The sequence below is a fragment of the Herpailurus yagouaroundi genome, unplaced genomic scaffold (genome assembly GCF_014898765.1).
Source record: "Herpailurus yagouaroundi ecotype Mexico unplaced genomic scaffold, PumYag 189, whole genome shotgun sequence".
NCBI lineage: Eukaryota > Metazoa > Chordata > Mammalia > Carnivora > Felidae > Herpailurus > Herpailurus yagouaroundi.
The window spans coordinates 1,527,285-1,553,014 of record NW_024412420.1 but is presented as its reverse complement, the minus strand read 5'-3'; the positions used below and the strand labels follow the sequence as shown (position 1 = coordinate 1,553,014).

Here is a 25,730-nt window from a genome sequence, read left to right as displayed (position 1 = left end):
GAATTCGGAAAATATTTTCAGCCAGCAGGAAAGATAAAATCCCTGCACACAAAGTACAGGCATGGGCCCAGAGACTGAACAGACAGACTGCTGTAAAACCCTCGTTTAATAAGGCATTAAAATGCCATCGACCTGGACACATTAAAAAAAAAAAAAAAAAAAGAGCAATGAAAACAAATACCATTCAAATAATTAGGATCTTATGCCTGGGGCCAGCCTTGATGCCAAGCAGGGACTCCCCTGCAGGAATCAGCATTGAGCCCGATCCCCGGAAGGAGGGGAAGGAGGGGAAGGAGGGATCGGCTAAGACAAAGGCAGCTCTGGCCCGGAATTTTTGCCAGCACCCCCCGCCCCTCCCGCCGCTACCGCCGGCCCCTTGATGCTGAAGGCAGCGCGTTTGAAGTAGTCTTCCTCGCCGACATCTTGGGCGACTTTACAGCCCAGTAGCTCGTGTGGGGCTTCGGTGCTCGGAGGATTACCGAGCTGCCCCAGGGAAGGGTCGAGAGCGCGCTCCCTACCGTGGCGGCGAAGCTAGCGGCGCCGCGCTCTTCAGTTCCATGAAGGACAAGGAGGCATTTGAAGGCCTACTTTATTGGGTAAATATGCTCCAAATTGGGGTGAGGGTTGGAGAGTGAACATTTGTTTACGAACGTAGCTGTGAGGGGAAAAAAGATGTCTTTTCACTAGCTCCTGCAAATACGGAAGCTGCCCCCGAGCTATTTCCTGCCGCCCAAGCTCCTGAATAGCTGAAGGCCAGGTGCACAGCGGCACATTTCATTCCCACCCTCCCCCAAGGTAGTTCCCGAGGGCTCAGCCCCAGAAATTTAAAAAATAAAGGACTTGTCTTCTCCTTATTTCTGGAGTGATCATTTGTTTGCTTGTGGCACCAGTATTTTGCAAAGTGGCTGTTACAAAAGGATGCCTCCCAGGTCTAACTGGAGGAGCTTTGATACAGTTGAATTTTAAATCCCATTATATCTCTGGTACAAATGGAGAGGGTCTGGTATTTTTCTCCTCTTCATTCACTTTTAAAAGTTTCTCATGTGAATCTGTGTCTCTGATCAGGAACTCTTGTTAAAGACTCCTGTAAACTTGTGACTACCTGAATAGGTTTCTAAGATTTTCATTTCTTCCTCTTCTTGTACATTTCCTTTTCTTCCAACAGATTGTAATCTCCAGCAAAATTTGTAGATGAGAGACTGGAGAAAGGGAGAGAAGAAGAAAGAGAGAATGGAAAAAGAATGAAAGAAATTATAATTAAAGTCTAAGCATTTTCTGGGGTTAATTTGAATTGGACCAGTTGGTTTTGTTTTGCAATACAAAAGAAAAATTCAGGCCTTGGGGCCTAAAACTTTCATTAAATTCAGCTTTGGTGAGTTCTAATAATACAGCGGTTTATTACAAGCGTGAAAAATGTCATTGTGGAGGCCTTCCTAAGCAGCAGCCTCACCTCTTGGGTATGACTCATACTTCCTCCATGGCCGCCTGAGCTGTAAAGTTGTGGGCAGGATATTTAAGGTCCAGTGAACCAGCTCCTTGAATCCTTCTTGCCATTTTACTGGGATCATGTCCCAATTAGCAATCTTGCCATCCAGAGCAGTAGCTGGACAGCAAAAGTGAGAGAGGGGCAGGGTGCTTAGGGCTGTTGCAAATGATTAGTCCAAAAGAGTAGCGTAAAACTTAGAACTCAGTCCCCGGCAGGAGTCTGCTGGAGGAAATGAAGGGATCAACAACATGAGAGGAGTACTGTGGCCGATTGTTCCGACCACAGCCACAGGCTTTTCTGTGTGTGCCGGAAATTGACCTCGTCAAAAGCTGAGGATGCAGGCTGGGCAAGGATAATGATAAGGTAGGTGATGATACTAAATAACCCACCTCTCAGAGCTGATGAGATTGTTCAATACCTTGCCAACCATTCCCCCTCCTTAGTCTATGAAAAGCAGTGATTTTTTTTTTCATGAATAGGCAGAAATTAGTGTGGGCTGGTGCTAATTGGACCAACGGGAAGCTTAATAATTACAATCCCTTTCATTTCTTACTGAGTATGTTCATGCAGAGCGTCTCATTTGGCCCATGAGCCATGCCAAGCCTAGGCCGTTGGCAGCACAGATAGTGCTCATCCTTCTTTGCAAAGAGGAAATTGAAGCCGAAAAAGACTGAGGGATTGTCTAAGGCCTCCAACAAAATAGTGGCAGAGTTGGGACTTTCTTTTAAGAGTAGATTCATTTCCAGTGTCACTGAATATGGCAATGAGCTTTGAATGAAGGAGCAAAAAACTCAAGCAGTCTCTTCCTAGGTGAAGACGGCTGGCTTCTCCGCTGGAGGGATACCCTTTCCTAAATGTCCTTGAATGATGTCTGAATCCTGGATGAGCCCCAAACCCCTAGGAGTGTGAGGTGCTCAGAGCGCTGGAAAGACCAAGCAGGATTCTTCCCAGCATGGCCCTCCGGTTCCCCTTGGCACTCTATACCTAACTGCGGATAGGCTTTGGCGGCTGTTAAAGAAGGCTTAACTGTGAGACAGGAGAAGCAATAAAGTACCGAAAAGCAATAAAAGGAATTTCCCAGAAAAGAAAATGTCTACATTTTTTCAGCATCTAAAGTGAAACCTATGCAGACAGGCATCCTATGGTAGGGAAGGGGGACAACATTAATTGGGCACAGTTTTATCTGTGTTATCTCATTTAATCTGTTATTTAAGCTTGGAAGGTAGGTAGCGCTTTATTACCCCTAATTAAATGTAGGGAGATATTGAGGCTCACAGAGATGAGGCATACAGCTAATAAGTGGTAGGGCTCCAGGCCCATTCTCTCTTCACTACCTCACTGTGCCTCTCCATCCAAAGCTCTGGTAAACCATCTCTGGGAGGTCGTGCAGAGCGCAGAGCCTCACAGTGACTGCTCTAGCACCCTTTAGTCTCCATCCATCCTTTTTTTTTTTTTTTTTTATGTTCATTTTTGAGGGGGGGGCGTCACGTATGCGGGAGTGCACAAGGGGGAGGAGCAAAGAGAGAGGGAGACAGAGGATCTGATCTGGGCTCTGCGCTGACAGCTGAGAGCCCACAAAGCCACAAACCCGAGATCATGGCCGGAGCTGAAGTTGATGTTAAACTGACTGAGCCACCAGGTGCCCCTCATCCTTTTTTAAAAATCTCACCTTGGGGTGCCTGGGTGGCTCAGTTGGTTGAGTGTCCGACTCCAGTTCAGGTCAAGATCTCTCAGTTCGTGAGTTTGAGCCCCGCATCAGGCTCTGTGCTGACAGCTCAGAGCCTGGAGCCTGCTTTGGATTCTGTGTCTCCCTCTCTCTCTGGCCCTTCCCTGCTCATGCTCTGTCTCTCTCTGTCTCTCAAAAATGAATAAACGTTAAAAAAAGAAAATCTTACCTCCCTTCAGCAAAAAGCTTTAAAGCACATATCCCAATATATTATTTATTATTTATGAAGTTATTTATCAATTATACATATTTACTACTATGCTACACTAGATATCTGAAAAGGATGAGATAAACATAATTAGAAAAAGAAGTTTCTGTATTTCCTTCCATTACTCTTTTTTGGAGCAAGTCCTGCTATAGATTCAAACAGAGTCCTGGTTATAACTAAGAAATTCATGAGTGCAGACGTTATTATTCACGGACTTACAGACCTTCAGTGCTGCAAGGGAAATGAGGAGCTACACAGAAGAAGGAAAAGGAGGCTCAAAAAGAGGGCAAGCCACACAGCCAGCATTTGATGGAACTGGGACCGGAACCCACATCTCTCACACCCCATCCCAAGCTCTTTTCACTGCTATAAGAAAAAACCAAAAGCTCATTTTCTTGGGCTAGAAAATGCAGGTTTGCAGTGTGACAGGCCAGAGCTTAATGCCTGAACCTTTGGTGCCTTGTGTGGAGTAAATTCAGGTCCATCGACTGCCCTGAAGAGACAGCCCTTGGCTTTCAGTCTGGGCCAGAGAACATGTGGGCCAGGCCATCAGCACGTGGGGTTTAAGGGAAGGAGGACTGTGCTGTGCTGTGCTGTATTTGGTGTTATTAAAAGCAGCTCACATAGTTTCCATCATTCCTAATGGAACTACGTCATTTTACAGACCCAACCCTTGCTTCGGGCACCCTAGCTAGGAATTCTTGGTGTAAAGAATCATGACTCCAGAACAAGTCTCTTCCAGGTCATCCCAAGGAAGAACTCTGGGGCCAGGAGTTGCAAAGGCAAGGGAAAGATACCCTGGCTCTGCCACCCAACCCGAGGGGGTCTTGAGGCCATTCCCCAGACACTTTAAACAGTCGTTTTAGAGGTACTTGGATTATTTACTAACTCTGCTAGTTTGGACCAACCTGACCCAGCCTCATGGAGAGGATGGGACCTAATGCAGTGACAACCTACCTCCCTGTGAGGCGGAGGGCAGCAAGTTCATGGCCAGCATGTGGTGAGTGGAGGCAATTATAAATTGAGGTGCCACCAATTGTTCACTAAATTATATTTGGAGGAATCTCCCAATTCCTTAGACCTAACTAAGGAACACCATCATTTCCTAAGCATGCACCCTGTTCTAGGTGCTTTATGTACGGAGTCATGTTTGGGGACTTACTGTCTTTGTTTTTCTCTTCTTCTTTTTTTTTTTTAATTTTTATTTATTTATTCTGAGAGAGAGAGAGAATGTGCACAAGCAAGGGGCGGAGAGAGAGGGAGAAAGAGAATCCCAGGCTCCTCACTGTCAGTGCAGAGCTGGAACTGGGGCTCGCTCTCACAAACCTTGAGATCGTGACCTGAGCTGAAATCAAGAGTCGGACACTCAACTGACCAAGCCACCCAAGCACCCCTGATTTTTCTCTTCTTAAGGGAGAGACAAAGCCAGTCCTAAATTGGCATAGGTCTCCCAAGGAAGTACTTGGGAGAGGGGACAATTTGGAATCCCTGAAAGAGAAAGAGGTATAGGTATGTGGAGGGCAGATGCTGGAAACAGCACCGATCTAGTACTCCTGGGGCTCATTTACCCCCTAGCAAGCAATTGGATACGTTCACAGAGAGTTGTCATTGGGAGCATACACTCTCAATGCCGGCCTACAGGGCAGGAGGGTGCTCAGATAGCTTGTGAGTCTGGGGGCTAGCCTGTGACCCTACAAAATGAGCTGCAGGAGGGCCCTGCTTTCTCACTACCTCCACAGTGGCAGCCAGAGCAGAAGAAGCAGACCACACCAAGCCTAAAGCAGAGTCACCAATGAAAGCAGCACTCCTACGTTTGAACAGCCTCTTGTCTTCTGCCTGGGCAATTCCCTGGTTCAACATGTCTGAACAGCCATCACCCCACGAGCAATGTTTTAGTGCTTTGGAGTGCTGCTTCTGCCAGCCCAAAGCCCTGCAGCCTCACACAGCTAACACTAGAGGGTAGACAGCCCAGACCCAAGGATTGGCCAGTCTGGGGGACACAGACTTAATGAAGGAGAGAAAAAAATATACAGATGTAAGCAGTCTTTAGAACATAGAACCTGCATAAATTAGCAAGTGTTTGGGGGTTGGGCAGGTAGGGAACTGAAGCCCAGGTTTCTGATTTGAGCAATGAGACTTTGGCTGGCAGGGCCATTTACCAAAACATATAAGGCAAGGAGATGTTGGGAGGGCTCAGGTTTGAACAGGGGGAGTTGGAGATTCTGAATCTCTTAAACAGAAACATCCAGGAGACAATCTCAGGAGACGGAAAGATTAGACTGGAGATTTGTCAGTGTATGTTGGTGAAAGAGCCGTGGGAACAAATGGCCTCACCCAGGGAGAGTACCTTGTGAGAAGACAAGGCTAAAACCCCAGTCCTTGAGCAACAGCAGCATTAAAGGACTGGGCAGAAGAAAAGGTGTCTAAGAAGGACAGCCCAAGGATCAGGAGGAAAACAAGGGATGTGAGGGGGCCCAGAGGTCAATCTCTGTCCACCTGACTGGGAGCACTGGCCACTTCCCAGGGTTACTGCCATAGCATTGGACACAGTTTCTTCTCTTTTATTCCAGGCACTTCTATAATCACAAGTTATTTTTCTTTGTTCTTTAATTGAATCTTTTGGTTACAGAAGAAATACATGCTCATTGTAACAAGGAAAATAAAACAGAGATGTATGGGGGAACTATCAGAAAAAATTCCTCCTAAGTCTTCTCTTAGCCCCTACCACACACACCCACACCCACCCAACCACCTACCCTCCCCCACACACACCATGCACACACATATATGCACACACACAGGTTTGTTTTTTGCTTTATATTTCACACAAATGGGAAACCATATCTATTACTTAGAAAATTGTTTTCGCATAATATATCATGGACCTATATATTTATGTATTTCATCTCTTGTCGGTTGCTATTTAATGATCTGTAGTTTGGCTGCACTGATGTATTTTTTTCATTCCCAAATATTCTTGAGATCATACTCGGTGTTATGGTCCTCTTTTTTCACTTAGTATTAAATCAATTCTCCGTGTCACTAAACACACTTTGTAAATATATTTTCAATGACTACATCATAGTACAGAGTATGAGTATATCATAATTTATTTAACCATTATTTACTTTCTGCCAATTTGGGCTATTAAAAATAATACCATAATGAACATTATAGAGCATTAAGCTATGTCCACATTTCTGGTTATTTTCTTTAGGATATGAACACTTTTAGAGTCTTTGTCCAAGTTACCAAGTTGCTTTTTCCAGAGAGACTATAACAATCTGCGTTCCCACTAGCAATGATTGAGAGGTACTCCCCACATCTTTTCTTAATTGTTTATTAATTTTTTTTTAATTTTTTTTTCAACGTTTATTTATTTTTGGGACAGAGAGAGACAGAGCATGAACGGGGGAGGGGCAGAGAGAGAGGGAGACACAGAATCGGAAACAGGCTCCAGGCTCTGAGCCATCAGCCCATAGCCCGACGCGGGGCTCTAACTCACGGACCGCGAGATCGTGACCTGGCTGAAGTCGGACGCTTAACCGACTGCGCCACCCAGGCGCCCCAATTGTTTATTAATTTGTTAGATAGAAGTGATGTTTTCTCACTTTAATTTGCATTTCAGATTATTAGTGAGGCTAGCTTTGCTCAAGTTGATTATCATTTTGTGATTCTCTTACGGAGGGGTTGATCAGGGCCACCCGTGGCTCTTCATTTCTAAATCTGCCCTTCCTCTTTCATTGCCAGCCCTGCCTCAGATGCTTATTTCCCATCCGGGGCTCCAAGAGAGCCCTCTCCTTCCTGGTTCTGCATCTTCCTGGCCATCTGCTCACAAACCTCTCTCGTTCCCACCTCAGTCCCATAGCTGGTCTCTCTCATGGCTTCTGTGCCTGTGGGGTGCTCTTTTTCTGCCTCCTCTGCACTGGAGAACCAAACACGAGCCTAGAGTTTTCAAGCAGGCTGACAGGATCCACCATCAGACTGGGGTCAGTGCTGAACTTGGGCAGACACAGCCAGGGCCCTTCCTGCCCTGCACTGGGCCCAGGTAAATGGGGGGGCCACAGTGGGGGCCTTAACCAGCTGGGACTCTGTACAACTCTGTCTCATCTTTTCCTTTCCCATTTGCCTCCTCTCCCCATTATTCCAACTCGGGCTTTCATTTTCGCAAATGATACAATTTGGTGGTTTGGGGTTTCTGCAGGAGAATTTCTGTGATCCTCAGAGCGCTGGGACCTGTTTGCACTCGTTAGGGAAGAGAGACTCTGGACGCTCTGCAGACCCCGTCGGGCTGTGGTAATAAGCAGGGGCTGTTTGAGCTGCAAAGTGTAAACCTGGTCCTTCTTAGTGAAACTTTGCAGAAATCCCACTGGAGATTTTTCTGCCCCTGCCCTGTCTACTTTCCTTCATAATGATAAATGGCTGAAAAGAAAACTATCTAATCTCCAAACTGCTTGCTTTTTTTCTACTCTTTCTTCAAGGAGAGAAGGAAGAACACAGTCACATAAAACAGAGTCCTTCATCGCCTGCTTCTCAGGAGACAGTTCTTTCCCTTTTCATCCCAGGCCTGTTTCTGATCTCTGATGGGCTCGCACTGAAAGCTCCAGCAGGCCCCTCTAATCAGCTGCGACAGACGCTGCAGTTGCTTGGGTCGCCCATCGAAATTGAATTGATTACCCGGCCCCTTTGCCATTTTGTTCTGCACACAATTGCTTAATAGCTGTCACCTTGGCTTTCAGTCCCAACCGGCTGCAGGCTGACTGGTTCCCATTACTCAGGATGGCCAGTGCAAGTTCATCACCTTTACAGGATGTCCCTGATTGATTCCGTATGCCTAGGAGACCTGTAATATATTTGCATAGGAGCAGGGCGTCGCTGGGGGACGTAATAGAAATCTCTGGGCTGCAGGGACTGCCAGATTTAGCTGCGGGCTCGCCATATTTGAATCATTACAGGACTTCTTGTCGGAATCTGGCCTCTGCTGACATAGCTGCTAATGAATTTGTAAAATTTTCTAAAAATACAAAACAACCCAGCCTGTCCTAACCTTTGCTGTCGCCACCTGCTGCCTGGGTGGGGAAGGCAAACAGAACCAGGCTTTTCCTGCCTGAGCTTGTGCTGGTCTTTTGAACTGACAGTCTCTCCCTCCCCACTCCCTTGCCCTGCCTGCCAACTGGGGCTTGGAGGGGGACATCTTTCAAGTGAAATCCTTTGCACTGGGAACTACTTCAATTAGACAGCAGGGGGAATGTTAACATGCCCTCCGGCCTTTTAAGTGGGTTTTAATTTTATGTTGTAAGATAAGACCCTGCGAGGCTGGGGCTGCTACTTCTCCAGCAGGCTCCATTAGTGGGGCAAGCTGAGGCCTCTTGACCCCCTGAGGCCCAGCCAAGACTGGAAGTTGGTTTGGTTTTTTAACAATTTGTCAGTCTGCTCCAGCTTCTCTTTCATTCTCCATTTTGTTATTCCAGGCTCTTCTGTTGTTGGAGGGCAGTTGGGTGGCTGAGCTGCAGCTAAGAGCCTAGCCCAGCTTCACCAAGTGGCTGGCTCTGGGCTGGTGAGCAGAGCCTTGGGGGCTGCCTGCCTATGGCCTCACAGCTGAATATTCATCTCCCCCCCCCCCCCTTCCCAGGCAGGGCACTGTAGAAGCAGACACTTTTCATGTGGCAGGTTTCTGGCCCGATGATGTATGACCTGTTGGCGCTACTGAATGGTGCCCTTTGTTCCAGGGTATCCCATGTGCCCCCTTTTTATTGACTTGTTGATTCAGAAGGGCAGGAAAGTTCCACAAATCCCACTGCAGGCCTTGCTCTCTAGCCATGTCCAGGTGGGAAAGCCCCAGGACCTCATGCTTCCCAGAAAGCTGGTAGGAAGATATGGGCCGCTTAGACTCAGAATATCCCATAAGAGACAGACAGCTTTCTTTACCTTGGATTCAGGCAACTGTGTATCTGGAGAGAGGCTGGGAACCCATGTCTAGCTCCCAGCCCTCTGCCTGGGGTTCTAGAAGGTGTGGAGTGTTCCAGAATGCAGTCCACCCAGAAAGAAAAGAACAGAGCAGGTGTGAGTTAGGATGAACCCACCACTTCTCTGTGTCCTAAGCCAGGTTCAGTTAAGTTTTTCTCTGTGACCAAAAAGCCCAAGGTGGGAGCCAACAGCCAAGGAAAGAAGGAGCTCGGCTTCCTTCTGCAGGAGGAAGTCCACCCAGAGAGCAGCCCTAAAGCCACAGGAAAGGACTCTGGGGAAATAGGAGACAAGGTGGACTTTTTATCCAGCAGGAAATCTCATCTTTATCCTGATGAAGGTATGGATTTAAAGAAAACCCTTACCCTTGTCTTCTTTTCTCCTGGCTTCCTAGACCAACCTGCAGTGGACATGGTGGGTGACAATGATGGGGGGGGGCAAGAGGCAAGGCGTTGTAAGGAGGGAGCCCCAACATACCTCCTGACACCAGCTTCTCTTCTAATCTAATAGGGTGGACTGGATTCATCTCCTTTTTTGCCACTCCATCTTGTGAGCAAGCTTTAGGGATCTGGTTGAGGAGGAGGATGCAGAGGTCTCTGCCAGGCCTTGAATCCTTTCTCTAGGGTGCAGGTGGCTGATGAGCTCATACATCTGACTGCTCTGGAAAGCCTCAGGTTCTCACTCCAACCTGCTCTTCAGTTCCTCATCTGAAGAAGCTGCACAGATCCCACCGAGAATTCCCTACGTGTAAGACCACCTCCTCCAAACCACCAGGTTGTGTGCTGACTACTGAAATGTGACAGATTCTTGTGTACTGCCTGCCTTGCCCTTCTGGGGTCTTTGTGGACCCTAAAATCCAGACCCATCATCTGCAGAGTAGCACGAGATCAAAGATACAGCTGTTCCATTGGTCCTAAATTCCTTCACTCTAGGCTCAGAGGCTCCATAGTGTAAATGCTCAGAGGCACAGAAGAAATACCAGCAAAAGGGAGGATGAGACCATTGCTGAGCCAAGAAATGACAAGTCAGTAGTAAAGAGCATCCACACACTTCACAGTTGTAAAATGGCTTTATGTTCTGATATGTAAAATAAAATGTCCATGCTATATAACAAAACACTTGAAGTTCCATACCCCCTGTTGGCTAATGTGTCTTTCTAATAAAGTTTAATCTGTGGTGTGTATGTTTATATATATATATATTTATTTATATATTTATATATTTATATATTTATTATTTATTTATTTATATGTTTTATCTAAACCATTCTTAGTTTTTAACATCAAATGTGTAATAAAATTTTAAATAGATGTCTTTCCAAATACCCCCTCCAGCGTTCATTTTATTAGGTTTATTCATTTGTAAAAAGCAAAGCTGAATTTGACATGTGGCCTGCATTTGTGAGATATATATATATATATTTATTTATTTATATATATATAATATATAAATAGCTATTCAGCATGCAAAGAGTTTAGTGATTTCCCAAATTTGATTACAGAGTTCATACCAGCCCCGTGGATGGTCTGGTGACGTTCGATGCTAAAGAGCTGGGCTGGGGACTACACGATTCACCTCACTGGAGAATTATCCTTGCTCTCTGAGCTCACTGGCTGAATTTACTGGAAGAAATGAATGTTTTCTCAATTCTTGTTTTTATTTCTGTTGGGCTTTCTTGCTCCAGAGGCGAGGATTTTCTGGGAGAACAGGCTCTGCCTGGCGGCAGCTCCGATGTAACCTCCTGGGGACGTTGCCAGGTGAAGTGTGTTTCATAATTGCCAGTCACAGGATGCAGATGGTGCCTGAGAGGCCGAGTCTTATGCACCGGAGAGTGAGAAACTATATGCCAGGGATGGAGGGGAAGGGCTTTGTACTGTATAAGAAAACCTGAATGATGACAGAGATGCTATTGGTTGCATTTTCCCTCCTCTTGAAGGAAAAAAAACCTTTTTTAATACTCATCAGGTAGCACTTAGCACATGACCTTCTCTGAAAATCATCCCTCAGACCTCAGAACTCCAGGGATCAATTTCCAGGCCAGTAACTGAGCAGTCAGCTCTACTCTCACAGCAGGCCTTTGTGGCTTAGCTGAGTGCACGTCTCAGGTAGTCTCACAGAATCTCCTGAAGCCAAAAGAGTGGGCCTCCTGTCCCCCAAACAAGATTTTCAGCTTCTTTGCTAACAGAAGGCCAGGAGCTCTAAGATGTGCACAGAGCCCTCCCACCCGAGCAATGAGAATCTTCCCCCAACTTTCCCTATGAGAGAGACTGCACCACCTGGCCCCTGAGTAAATCAAAGATTATATTATCCAAATCTCTAAATAACTCGCATGAACTCTCTACTCCCATCACATCCATGCACATGTCAAGACATGTGAGATAACAGTGGACCCAGGTCCCGCAGCCAAAATCGCTTCTTAGATAATTGTAGTTTTTTTTTCTTGTCATGGCCTCAATTGTATATCAGAAGATAGATGCTCTCCAAATGTACGCATGTACAAACACACACACACACACACACACACACGCATACATCACACCCTCTGAAATACCTTCCTGTGTTTCTTGGTAGTGCAGGCCACCCACAGAGGTTAACACTGGATGAACATGGTCCTAGGGCTGTCGAGAAACATGGGAGTCATCCGTCAGTCCAGTTCTCTACAGTTCCCATTCCTGAATGGTATTGTAAGGAAGCCTCCCGGGACAAGGAGAAGCTTTGAGAGTAGAGGAACTCATTGGCAGCATTCAAGTGTGGAGAGGGTGGCTTCCTCTCGCACACTGCAGGGAGGCCTCGCTCCCTGGGGAAGGAGGCGGCGGTGGGCCCCCGCTCCCGGACCTGAGACTGTGAGAGCTGATTGTAGACGCTGAAGTGGGTGTTTCCCGGTGGCTGGGAGCTCTGAGCAGAGATAGTAGGCAGCCGAGGCATCATAGTGGTGGCGGTGAAGTGTGTGGGGAAGGATTGGTAAGGCACAGTCTCCATCGTCTGAACGCTGTAGCTTGTGTACGGTGAGACCGATGTCCACATGTTACAGCTCAGTGGGGGTGGGGGCAAGTCGTCCACACCAGACACCCCAGCAATCTCGGGCCCTGAACCTGAGTACATACAGGCTTCTCTTGGGGTCACCTCACTGCAGTAGGAGGGGCTCAGCATCTGTTGGTCATAGGGAGGGGGAGAGCGGAAGTAATGATCCTCCCCCACTGCAGGGGGAGCCTCCAGATAGGATCGCTTGCAGGGCAGGTCCAGGTGGCGGGCACTGTCTGCTGGAAGACAAAGAAACCTTCAGGAAGGGCCATTTCTACCAACCCAGGGCCCAGAACACCCCTTGTGGATGCCAAGACAGCCTACCCTTGCCATTCAGGGCTTGCCCTGCCCCATGTTGCCATGGTACTCCCAGAACCATTTTAATCAGCAACAGCTTTTATGAGGTGGTGGCAGCCAAGAAATGGTCAGATTATGGACACTGCTCAAAGGCCACAGGGGATACCACATCAGTGGACATTGAGTGATGTGGTTAGCCAGGCGGCATATAGCTTTCATCCTTTGCCACCCTGACTCTCGGGGATGGTAAGAGGCCTTAATGTGCATTAGCATTCTTAGGCTAGGCCCACCCTGGCCAAGGAAAGTGGAGGCAATTGCCAGGCCAAACCAGGCCCAGAGGCCACATCTGTCTGAATTAGCCAGAAAATTAAAGCCACAATGTTTCTGCCTTAATCCTCAGCTCCCAGGAAGGCCTTAGCAAGCCAAAGCTACTCGCAGGCACGTTCCTATTACTTTTAGAAGAAGAAGTAAACACTACATATGTTCAAAGAAATCCTGGCAGATTGTTATTATACAGATTCCAACACAACAGTATTTACAAAATTAAGAAATGGAGTTGATAATAAGTAAAAGGTGACTTCTACTTTTAAGGCTAAACTGATACTCTCTTTGGGGAAAGATGACATCAGCTGCCCCAAACCATTTTTGCATGTCTTTCAACCTCCTCAGCCATGACAGCTTGACTCTCTGGAGTGTCACATCCTCCCGTGGGACCCAGGGATGACCCAGGCCTGAAGACTTGGGCAAAAGACCACTAAACAAATTTAAGAACACTTGTCCAAAGGCTTAACTTGGCCTCCCTCCTTCTGTTTTCTCTAGGGATTCATTCTGGGAGCTGTGTGTATGCACAGGGCAGGGTGGCCTGGGGGATGAGTGGACTGAGTTTGAAGGCCTGCACTCATCTCTCCACTCTGCCCCTCTGGAAGCATCTTCCCTGAAGAGGAGAAACTTGCCTCTCTTTTCACCCAGCTCTCTCACCCTTACTCATCCCTCCCTTCTCTCTTCTCTCCAAATTCTTCTTTCCTCTCAAGAGCACTAAGCTCTTGGACCTGCGAAGTGGCCCAGTGACTCTAGGTCAGGAGTGAGCAAACTTTCTCTGTAAAGGGCCAGATAGTAGACATTTTAGGCTCTGTGGGCCGTAACAGAATCTTTTGCAGCTATTTGACCCTGCTGTTATCACACGAAGGTGGCCATGGACAGTAGTTGAGCAAATGCATATGTCTGTGTTCCCATAAAACTTTATTTATGGATATTAAAGTTTGAATTTCATATAATGTTCACATATCATGAAATAGTCATCCTTTGACTTCTTTCAACTACTAAAAAAATGTAAAACCATTTTTTATGGCTCACAGGTTGAACAAAAACAGACAATAGTCCGGATTTGGATCAAGGGCCACAGTTTGCTAACCCCTGCTCTAGGCCATTCATTCTAACAGGACTAGAGCAGCAGATACTCAGAACTCTACCAGCTGCTCCCTAGGAGCTAGAGAGAACATTCTGGATTGTAAGCAAAAGGCCCTAAAACCCATTCCCAAGAGAATCTCAGGGTCCCTGAGGGTTCTTCTGGTGTAAACACCAATCATCTGTATTTTATATATGGAGAAACTGAGAACTGCTACCAGAGCTCAGATGTGCCAGTTCCCAGCTCAGGGCTCTTCTTCTCCAAAAGAAGAAGAAAACATTTCTTTTGCTTGTCTTCCTGGCTCCCAATCTACATCCACAGTAGTTTATTTCCATTCTCAAGAAGCCTTTCCATTCTCATGACTCTGGGTCATCCTTGTTTTAGGATTGAAGTTGCTTTGATAAATGACAGCCTCAATCTCAAAATCTCTGGACTAGGATGCTTCAGCCTCCTCCCATGCTTAGAGATGGAGTCCAGCTGACTTTGTGTGATCTGCCCATCCCGTGGAGGCTCTGAAAGCAGTGGCTATAAAGCAACATCTAAATGGGGGAGGGGTACCAGTGTCTGGGGACACCAAGACCACAAGCTGTCTCTGAGGATTCTGAAGTCTACATTAAAATCAAGAATTGGGGCACGTGGGTGGCTCAGTTGGTTAAAATGCCTGACTTCGGCTCAGGTCATGATTTCGCGGCTTGTTTGCTTTGGGCTCTGTGCTGACAGCTCGGGACAGCTCGGAGCCTGGAGCCTGCTTCAGATTCTGTGTCTCCCTCTCTCTCTCTGCCCCGCCCCAGCTCATGCTCTGTTTCTCTCTGTCTCAAAAATAAATAAACATAAAAAAGATTTTAAATCAAGAATCAATATTCCTGCACGGGGCCTGACCATGGTCCCTAACCTTTCAGGCTTATTCTCCCAGGCCACACAATAACCAGGTGTGTGTGTGTGTGTGTGTGTGTGTGTGTACCCATGCATTCGTGGAAAGTGTTTGTAGGAAGAGCTTTATCCCTCCTCTGACCCTCTAGGGCTTCCAGAGTTGGAGAGAACTACCTCGTCTTTTCAGGCAGTGATAGAAGAGACTGGAGTCCCTCTGGGCTGGGAAGGTGTTGAGGGGAAGGTCCTGTGGCTCGGCCGCAGCAAACTGCATGTGAGCACCATTCTCATACTGGTAGTGCTGGAGCGCCTGGTGGGCACCATGCAGGGGGCTGACGTCAGGCTTGGCTGAGAGCTGGGTGGAGACAAGCCTCTGTCTCATGATGCTTTTTGAGATCACAGGATATTCTTTGCTGGAGGTGTGGGAGGACAGTCAGAGGGAGACAGGAAAAGAGTAAAGATACTTTGAGGGTTACCAGGTCTGTGTGCCTGAACCCAGCCGGCCTGCCCTCCCTACCCCCAGGCCTGGCAGCCCCACCTCTGTAGTCGGGCCACACGCAGGTCGCTGTCGTCACTGCCCCGGAATCCCTTGGCAAAAGGGTTGTTCTCAATTTTCAGCTGTGTGATCTGTCAGGAGAGGACACACAGAATCGCTGGCGTAGAGGGCTGGGCTGGCTTTGGGCCCTCCCCCACTGCCCCAGGCACATTCAGAGCCTGGGTAAGTTGCACACCCAAGCCCAAGACCAGCTGCAGTCTTGCTGGGTCCTCCTTGGCCTCACTGTTCACATCTGGCTCCTCGCTAGCTTTCATCCATTCTACTAACTGCAGACCTTCTGATTCTGTCTCCTGTCCTCCTGTCCCACTGTGCCTGGAACAGCTTCCCATCTGTGTCACCCTTGTCCAGTGCAACTGCCGCCTCAGCTTCCAAGTGACCGTACAAATCTGACTGTCAATGTTCTGCCTAAAATTTGCCACAGCCTATGGCCCTTCCCCAGTATCCCCAGCCCACCTTGCAAGTCCCAATATGCATGATGTGAAAAGAGCCCCAAGAAGGGTTGCATGGGCAAAGGCAGAGAGACGGGGGACAACAGCCCATGTAGGGGTCTGGAGACAGTTTGGGACGGTCAGGCTATGGAAGGGGGTGTAGGGTGGGAGGTGGACCTCTCTGACTGCAGCCTGGGAATGGCCTCCAGAAGGCTCAGTCCGGGCTCTTCTACAGCTGACAGTACCCTGGGCTCCTTTCCCCATTCTCTCCCCTTCCTTGACAGGCCAGAATCAACTTTTAAATCCCACCAGGGAGAAGTTTGTAGAACAAAATGGCTAACTAACACTCAAGCCACAGGGCAAGATCCATGCTCTTGGCTTCTACAGTTGCCAACTTGGTCCATTCTCTGTAATTACTTTGCACTGAAGATTTAGGGGTCTGGTCTACTTTCCTGCTCATCATCCAATTTCTCACTGCTCTGAGGGACAATATAGGTGTCTGGGGCGTCTCAGCCACACTGCATGGGGACGTCACTTCCTGTCTTTCTGTAGTAGCACAGAAATGCCAGGCAGCATCAGCAGTGGGGGCCATGGGGGTGGCCGTACCTTGTGATTCTGGTAGGAGGTCACAGAGATGAAGGAAGTCTCTGGGAACACATGGGTGCAGAAGGCTGTGTTTTTGGAGCCAAAAGCATTGTTCTCATCAGCCTTCACGATGTGTAGCCGTGGCTGGTACTTGTGCATGGAATTGAGGATGATCTGCAAGAGAAGCGTCTCTTTCTGAGCTCCAGGTCCCCACCGTGGTCTCAGTCAGCTGGCCTTGGGCTAGCTTTCATTCTCCTAAAAGCCCAGGCTCCAGGGCCTGACTACGGCCAGAAAGGTGCTAATGCTCCCAAGTGAAGAACCAGGTCCCCGAGCGCCAGTTCAGCCCCCATCGTCCCCACTCAGCCTCTCTGCTCTGGAACCAAAACCTGGCCTTCCTAATGGCATAGATTGTTTTACTGCAGTAATGGAGAACCAAACATTTAAAAGCTCAAGTGACCTCAGTATATTGTAGCAGGTGGAATTCCAAGCCGTAGGCAAAGTCCCAGGGTGCCACTGACTTGCTGTGTGACCTCAGGCAAATCACTGGACTTCTCTGAGCCCCAGCTTTCATATTTGTAAAATGGAATCCTAATATATAACTTACCCCTCAGGTTTCCTGCTTCAATTGACTCTTTACCCAGATCCTCTCATTCTTCTCCCACCTCTCCTGCTCCTCCCCACTCCCCATCATGTGACTGGCCTTTCTTATAGATACCTGACTGGGTGTGCAGAATGGCGGAGGAGCGGAGGAAAGAGTCCCACTCTGACTCTTTTCCATCTGTCTCAACATTTGCAGAGGCCTGTGGAAGGGATGCCGGGGAAACCCAGCTGCATCCTGCCCTCAGACCTGCCCAAGACACCTCACAGCCTGGAGAGAAGCTCCATCATGGGCTAGAATTCCAGGTGCTGAGGTAGGAGACAGCAAAGTTCCAGAAATAATACCAGAGAAGGCCGGAGGCCCCAGGAACCTACTGGCCCTTGAGGATGCCTGGGACTGGGGAGGAGGGCCACCCTACCAGACACGAAGAGCCCAGGAGGCTTGGCCCCAGAGCCCCGGGAGTAACACACAGTAGTTGCTGCTCCAAACCTGCTTCATTCAGCTGTGCCCCACGGTAGCGGCTGAATTATGTGCCATTAAAATGTATTTTTTATCGTTGACATTTGCCAGACGCCCTCCCCATTGGAGGCAGGACCAGGAATTTGGGGCATTTTATCAGCACCGCTGCTTTTGTTAACCCTTTGGCTCCTATCCTGGCTGGGCAAGGCCGGCCCTCTGGCCCCATTACTCTCTCACCTCCTTTCTTTCCTTCCTTTCCTTCCAGGAGTGCCCCTTCCTGGGCTAGCCCTGCTGGCTCCCACCTTTCCCCATTCCCAGTGACAGGCCTGATGCTGAAGCTTGTTGCAAGATTAAACCTCTGAGAGACCAGACTGCCAAAAGAAAGGCCAGAGCCAGGCTCTTCCATGGAAAACCAAGGCAGAAGTCTTAGTCTGGGAAGGCTCCACTTTCAGCACACGCTGGGGACAGAGACAGCCCAGAGGGCAGGCTCAGCTGAGGAAGTAGGTGGGTCAGGAGCTGGGCTGTGGCCTCTGGCTTTCCCTGGGCTCCTCAGTTTGGCCTGGTAGCTTCATCCAGTAGGAGCTTGCTTTTCTGCCTTCTGCACTGGTTGTGCCCCACTAAACCCCAGTGACAAACTTCTGGACTTTCTCAGGGCAGGTATAGAGCACTCCAAACCTCAAGCCACGTCCTGCAGCTGGGGACCCACTGCTCAACCGGGAGCCAGCCAGATTAAAAAACAACAACAACAACAACAACTCAGGGTGGACACAAGTTCTCCCTTGAGAAACCTCAATGGACATCCGTTTCTAGGAGGCTGGGGAGAGGGGCTGGAACTTGGGAAACACCTCCCAGTCCCTTTGGGTTACTCTGTCAACCTGCACTGCTCCCTGCTGCAGGAGTCCACAAAGGACCTAAGTTCCCAGAACTAAATACCTGGGAGGTGGCCTGGATGCATCCAGAAGTCCCCAGATTCCCACCTCTGGGCCTTTTCACATGAAGTTCCTTCTGCTCAATTTTCCTTTCCCATTCTCTCTCACCTTCTAGGGCAATCATCTCAAGGCCTAACTCTTCTGGGAAGCCTTCCCAGATTACTAGGTCCTGTTCTGAACTCCTGATGCTGACTGAAACTTCCTCCCTGTGCACTGTCTGCCTGGCTGTTGTGTTGCTTCCTAGTGGCCTCCTATTTCTTCTTGTCCCTTCAATTAAACTCTAAACCCCTCAAGAGAAAGGGCCAGATCTTTTACTCCTTTTGTACCTCTAGGCTCCTTTACCCCAAAACAGGAACTAGTAAGTACAAGGCAGGGTTACAGGACTGGGGAGACTTGGGCCATGATCACAAGCTCTCTGTCCCTTCCTCTCCTGTCTTTCTTTGCTCACTAGAGACAAGGTAACCTCTGGGGCATTTTTCAGGTGAAACACAGTGATTAAACATGTGTGCAGACAACCTCCCCATGAGCACTTGCACACTGCAGTTCCCTGGCCACGCTGGCTCTCCTAGGGCGGGGAGAGCACAGACACTGGACTAACAGACCCAAGGCAGATGCAGGCATCTGCATGGTGAGGCTGGGCTATCCCTTCAGGACACCTTCAGACCAATGACAGCATCCACCCTGCTCCTCTGCCAACTGGGCAGTCATAGGCTGTGTTAGTCCAGCCAGAGTCCTGGGTATTATCAACTCCCCTGCTCCTCACTGTCACTCACCTCCAGGTCCAGTCAATGACCAAGTCCTGTGACTCCATCTGCAGGATAAAAACCTCTCCATTACCCCACACACCCTTGATTCAGGCCCACCATCTCTCTCCAGGTTTGGGACCACCTCTTCCCTGTCTATATCTATTTCCTCTCCATCTTCACATGCCACGCATCAGATCAGGTCACTCCCCTGATTAGAACCTTCCAGTTCACCCAGGAACACTGCACACTGCTTGAGAGTGGCACCTTTTGTAGTTTCTCCTCTTGCCTCCCATGTTCCCCTCCCCCAGTTCCTGCCAGCATGTAGAGCTCAATAAATGTCTTATATCTATAATGGGGTTCCCTCTTGCCCCTTGGGTTAAAAGCCAAACTCAGCCTATCAGACAAGGTCCTTTATTGACTGAGGTGGAGAGATTGCCAAACACACCTTTTAGGGGAGGGAACCAGACTGGCTGGCAGGGAAAACTGGGAAGAGAGAAACTGCCTGCAGGGGCAGGAAGGAGCCACTAGGGGGGTGCAATCCCAGACACAGAGAAGTCAAGAAGCGTCCAGAAGCTTCTATGGATTTCTGTTCACCAGTGATAAGTCTTGAGCAAGCTCTTCCCCTCCAGTCCCTATCTATAAAGTGAGGCCTTCACCTAAGAAGTGGTCCCAAACACCCCTTCTAACTTGGACAGTCTGGAACCTGGACAGGTGTCTGGAAGAAAGTCCCCTCATTGAACCAGTGCAAATATAAAGTGGAGCCTCAGCCCCAACAGCCCAGGAGAATGTGAAACCAACTCCGTGACTCACACCTGGCTTTACTCGGAAGTTCCCCAGGCGCCACATTAATCTCTTTTGCCAGAGTCTCACATTTATATTTGTGGCAGAGGATGCTGGGCCAAATGGACCAGCCACATCCACAAACCCCACTACATGACTGGTCCCGTTATTGTTTTACAGAAATGGGATTCATTATGTTCTGGCTACAGTTCAGAAGCCTGTTCTATTTTAACAACTGTGATAGTGCCAAACATCCATCTCCTCGAGAGATCTCCATAGCGTGCTTGGCCAATGAGGTCCAGATTTATCTGCATTAGAATCACAGAACATTAGGGCATGGAGAGGCAGACCTTAGAAATCATTCTAGTCCAACCTCCTAATTTACAGATGAGGAAAAGGAGGCTCGTAGTGGGAACGTGACTTGCCCAAGAACACATAGCTTGTTGGAGACAGAATCCTGAGAAGATTCCAGACGACCTTCGAGAGAGCACACACTGCTCTCAACAACATATTCAGTAACGAATAACAAAGTGTCAACCAAACACCGTACGAGATGAGGACTCACCAGGCCCTGTTGTCCATCACAGAATGCAGTGTATCTGAATGCTAGCCATACAAGTGTGGCTAATGTCCATTTTGTCATCTATTAAAACCAGATTTTCCCCTGCATCATAGTTTTACTTTCTAAGACTACCTTCTCCATCCTCCTTCTTACACTCTCCAGTCCTGCAAAGAGGGAAGGACAGAGACAGGATCTACAGCTTGCCTAAAAAGAAGAGGAGCACCTGGGTGGCTCAGTAAGTTAAGCGTCCAACTTCGGCTCAGGTCATGATCTCACAGTTTGTAGGTTTGAGCTCCACATCGGGCTCTGTGTTGACAGCTCAGAGCCTGGAGCCTGCTTCGGATTGTGTCTACTTCTCTCTCTGAGAGAGTTCTGTCTCTCAAAACTGAATACATGTTAAAAAAAACATCTTTTTTAAAGAAGAAAAAAAGCAGAGACCCAGAAAGGTAAGTGATTGGCTGAAAGAATATCTAAACTAGAACTGAGTTAGCCAACTGATATGCCTTAGGTCTCACTCCCAGGGCAGCAACTCAGGGTTCCAGAAACCCTCTGCCTTCTCCCACAGTCTCTGCACTAGCAGCCAGTGTTTATGGAGCATAGCCTAGGTGCCAGGCCCTGTGCCGAGGAACCTACACACATCATGTAATTACTCTTTATGACATCTCTGTAAAGTAAGCATTATTATTAGACCCACTGACTGTGGCTCAGGGAGGTGAAGGAATTTTCCCAACCTCAGACAGCCAGTGGGAGGCAGAGCTAGAACTGATACTAATTTCTGAGCCTGAGCTCATATGTGTACCTGGCCAGGGGCACCAGGCCTGATCTGGAGTGAATGGGGCATCTGTATCTCCCAACACATCCAGCAAGGGCTCGACACATTGTCAGGGCTCAGCAAATGTGGGAGAAAAAGAGGAAAAGAGGGAGATCAGTAGCTCTGAGTCCCTACTGACAAGTTGACAGCATAAGCTTTGGAGGGATGTCAGCCCCTGGTGGAGGACATGCCTTCTCTGTCTAAACACCAAATACCACCCCCTTCATCCGGTTCACTCATTCACTTACTGCTTACCAGCGTCCACTGTTCCAGACACAGTAACAGGCACTAGGATACAATGGTGATTTAACCTTATGGTTTCTGGGGTGCCTAGGTGGCTCAGTCGGTTAAGCATCTGACTTCGGCTCCAATCATGATCTCATGGTTTGTGGGTTCCAGGCCCCTGTTGGGCTCTGTGCTGACAGCTCAGAGCCTGGAGCCTGCTTTGGATTCTGTCTCCCTCTCTCTCTGCCTCTCCCCCACTCATGCTCTGTCTCACTCTTTCAAAAATAAACAAACACTAAAATTTTTTTTTTTTTATAAATAAATAAATAAACCAAAAGCAAGCAAGCAAGCAAGCAAACAAAAACCTTATGGTTTCCTATCTGGTGGGGAAGTCACACAGTAATCCAAAAACCAAGCAAAAGTAAGTAGTGAGAAAATGTACTGGAAGGAAGACTGCATTTATAATAGTAATGAACAAGATGAAATACCTAACAGAAAACGTGTGGGACCTTATGAAGAAAACTTGAATATACTTTGGAAAGACAAAAAAGAAGACTTCAACCAAGAGAAGGGTATTCCTATTAATCCTCCCTAAGTAAAATTATAATTTCAAGCAATTCTAATAAAAATACAAATAAGTTTATCAACAATATAAGCTGATTCTAAAGTTCATATGAAAAAAATAGATAAGAGTAGCCAAGAAAATGCTGAAAAAAAAAAAAAAAAACAGCAGTGGGGGACCAGCTCTGCCAGACACTAAAACCTATCATGAAGTCTCAACAGTTAAGGCACTGGCACATGAACAGACACAAATTCATATGGGGATTTAGTGCACAGAAATAAGGCATCCTAAGCCAAGTAGGAAAGAGAAACAGTCAATTGCTGGTGTCGGGACAACTGGATGGCTCTTTAGAAAAAAAGAAAAGTTGGATTCACACCTCATATCAAATGCCAGAAAAAATTCCAAAAGGATCAATGGTTTAAATGTAAAAATAAATCCATAAAATACTAGAAGAAAACACAAGAAATTTTCCTTACAAGTACGGAGTGGATAAGGGCTTTAAACTAGTCAAAATCCAGAATCCATAAGGATAGAGCAATACATTCAGTCAAAAACTTCTGTGTGGGAACACCACTACAGGTAAAATCAAAAGGCAAATGACAAACTGGGGAAACATCCGAGCAACTCCTAACACATATAAAAGCTAAATTCTCCTAATTTATAAACCCTTCTAGAATTAATAAATGTTCAAAAATCTGAGAGAAAAAATGACCAAAGGATAGAGACAGACGTTCACAGAAAGGGAAAAAAGATGCCTGACCTTAGTCATAATAAAGGAAATACAAATCGAAACTACAACCAGTATCTATATTTTACCCATCAGACGGGCCAAAGTCTAAAACTTTGCTCTCCCACCCTGTTGGTGAGGCTACAGCAATGGTGGGAATTATACATCAGTTAAAACCCTGATGGAGGGTGAAACTATGAATTACAAATCCACATACCTTCTGACCAAGCAGCTTATCACACAGATATACTTGGCACACGTGTCAAATGATATATGTAGAAATTTAATTAAAAGTGCAAAAATAGGGGCGCCTGGGTGGTTCAGTTAGTTGAGCATCTGACTTCGGCTCAGGTCATGATCTCGACGTTTGTGGGTTCGAGCCCTGTGTAGGGCTCTGTGCTGACAGCTCAGAACCTGGAACCTGCTTCATATTCTGTGTTTCCCTCTCTCTCTCTGCCACTTCCCCGTTTGCACTCTGTCTCTCTACCTCTCTAAAATAAATAATAAACACAAGAAAATTTAAAGATACGTAGATAAAAGAACAAAAATAGGCATCTTAATTTCTTCAGTAAGGGCTGGCTACATAATTTATGAAAGAAATGCGCACTGAAATTCTATGCAGCTGTTAAAAAAAGGAAAAAGGAAGCTCTATACGAACGGAATGATCTCCATTTTATACTGTTTACAACGCAAGGTGCAAAAAGTGTTTATAGTATGCTACTTTTTGTGTACAAAAGAAAGGATTTGAGATTCTGTATTTTGCTTGTATATGCAAAAAGAAATGCCACAAAGAAATTAGGAACAATGGTTATGGGTGGCAGGGATTGAAAGAAACTGGGCGGATAGGGAGCCAAGAGGAGAAAAATGGTTCATTACAGACATTTTTATTCATTCATTGATTGATTTTTAAGCCATGTGACTGTATATCCTACGCAGAAATAAACTTGATAAATAAGTATAAAACTCTTAGTGTGGTAAGTACTAGGACAGAAAGGTGCGTGGCACTCTGAGAGCCAGAGTGGGGACCCTGAACCATCTCTCTGAAGAGGTGGCATTTGAGCTTGGATCCCAAGGCTCAGGAGTAACTAACTAGGTGAAGAGCCATGTGGCCAGAGGAGAAACTAGCATACAGAGGGGACAAGTGCATGCGCCACTTTGTGACCAAGAAGCTGCAGCCCACACCCCAGCCTGGAGCTAACTTGGCCTCTGGAACCATTAGACTTTCTGTGTCAGAAATCATTTGCTGGTCTTCCTCCTCAGCAATCTGGGAATCCTGGGACATAAGAGGTGGTGAAGGCCATTCCTTCTCTCTCTCTCTCTCTCTCTCTCTCTCTCTCTCTCTCTCTCTGTCACACACACACACACACACACACACACACACACACACACACCACTGCAGCCATCGGCTCCCTGCCTCCAGATCAGGAGAAAAGTAAGTCCCAGCCATCTCCATGTGCTGCTGCAGGATGCAGGCCCTGTCTCAGTGAAGCCTGCCTCAACTTTCTGAAGCAGCTTCTCTTTCCATTTCATGGTTACCTGGCCCAGGACCCTGCTGTGGATGGAAGGGGATGGCAGGTAGGCAGCAAGGGACAGGCAGTCTCTACAGCCAGCAGAACAGAAGTGGAACTGAATCGGGCCCTAAGGCAGCAGCTCAGTCCTAGCCCCCAGCCCCCAGGATCCTTTCTGTCCCTGCTTGCGCTTACTCCCAGAAACCAGTCATCATCCCTGAACCTGCCCCAGGAAGGAACAGAGGCCTTCCTTGACTACAGCAAAAGCCCACAAAGAGTTTTCTAGTCAGAACCCTGTGCCAAAACATGTGGCCATGTGGTCTGAGGGGTCCCTGTTCCCTGTATGTAGGACAGGCTGCCAAGCCCAAGCTCTCCCCTGGACCCTAGGCTGCAAAATCTCAGTTAAAATCCCTGAGATACTATGAGACCTGAGGGAAAAGTCCAAAGCTCATTTGGCTGAGAAAGGTCCTCAACGCCTAGGAGATTTTAGGGAAAACTGAAACTGGAGGAGAGCAGCACAGAATGAATGGCTTGTTTGGAGCAAATTCATAGTATATGAGATGGCTCTTTCCCAGGTGCCTGCACTGAGAGGCCAAACAGGGTGATGAAGGGCTCAGCACTCCCACTGGTGCAGGCCAATGAGCAGAAAGCCATGGTCCACGTGGCTTATCTAGGAATATTTAGCTCATCTCCACAGCCCTCGCCTGCACAATCAGAAGCTGTTCCCTCTCCAGTGATGCTCCAAATAGCTGAAGATATGCCAGCTCAAGCCTTGGGTGTAGAAAGACAGGTGGACAAGCCAAAAGAATGCTGGACAGGGAAGAGAAGGTGTGGGTTCAAGCACGGCTCCTTTACTCCCAGCCCCTGAAACAATCACATCATCCCTGAGTCCTGCCACTGTACTCAGGGTGCTGTGACCAATAAGCTGCCTGTGCTGGGTAGGTGCGGGAATGGGGAGAAGGAAGATGCTCTGCATCCCAACCCTCTGGAGAAAGCTGCATTTGTGTCAGGAGTATCCCTATTGCCAAGGAGACATGAGTTCTTGGCAGGCACGGCAAGTGTAGCCAGGGGCAACCCCCATGTCACCAGCCCATCAAGCAGCCCAACTTGCTCAGACTCAAGACCATATGCAGGATTATTGCAAACCCTTCATGGACTCCAGTAGAGCCACCAAGGAGGCAAGCCAGGCTGGGAAAATCTACTGCTGGGCTATGAAAGCCTCTCTCCCACTTTAAAAAGCCCAGATTTTCAACCACTTGAGTCCCACCCCTGCCACTTTC

The 25,730-nt window shown here is 47.7% G+C and overlaps 1 protein-coding gene and 3 long non-coding RNA genes across 5 annotated transcripts in view; 2 read left to right on the top strand and 2 right to left on the bottom strand.

Moving 5' to 3' along the window:
• Positions 1 to 486: 486 nt before the first annotated feature.
• Positions 487 to 2,900, top strand: LOC121044682 (uncharacterized). The gene is made up of 3 exons (XR_005797430.1): positions 487 to 596; positions 1,166 to 1,849; positions 2,297 to 2,900. It is a non-coding gene; the product is annotated as an uncharacterized LOC121044682 (long non-coding RNA).
• Positions 572 to 9,412, bottom strand: LOC121044684 (uncharacterized). Its single transcript, XR_005797431.1, has 2 exons — positions 9,349 to 9,412; positions 572 to 1,199 (listed from the first exon to the last, which is right to left on the bottom strand). It is a non-coding gene; the product is annotated as an uncharacterized LOC121044684 (long non-coding RNA).
• Positions 9,028 to 10,567, top strand: LOC121044681 (uncharacterized). The gene is made up of 2 exons (XR_005797429.1): positions 9,028 to 9,724; positions 9,895 to 10,567. It is a non-coding gene; the product is annotated as an uncharacterized LOC121044681 (long non-coding RNA).
• A 223-nt stretch (positions 10,568 to 10,790) lies between these two features.
• The window catches only part of TBX4 (T-box transcription factor 4), a 31,337-nt gene continuing 16,397 nt past the window's right edge, over positions 10,791 to 25,730 (bottom strand). The window contains exons 6-9 of one of the 2 annotated variants that reach the window (XM_040496924.1): positions 16,565 to 16,717; positions 15,513 to 15,601; positions 15,152 to 15,387; positions 10,791 to 12,641 (exon numbers count right to left, since the gene is read on the bottom strand). In XM_040496924.1, the coding sequence (XP_040352858.1) occupies positions 12,022 to 12,641; positions 15,152 to 15,387; positions 15,513 to 15,601; positions 16,565 to 16,717 (1,098 nt within the window). In that variant the 3' untranslated portion in view covers positions 10,791 to 12,021. Of the gene's footprint in view, positions 12,645 to 15,151; positions 15,388 to 15,512; positions 15,602 to 16,564; positions 16,718 to 25,730 lie in introns of both variants that reach the window. The other variant, XM_040496923.1, reaches the window with a different exon arrangement.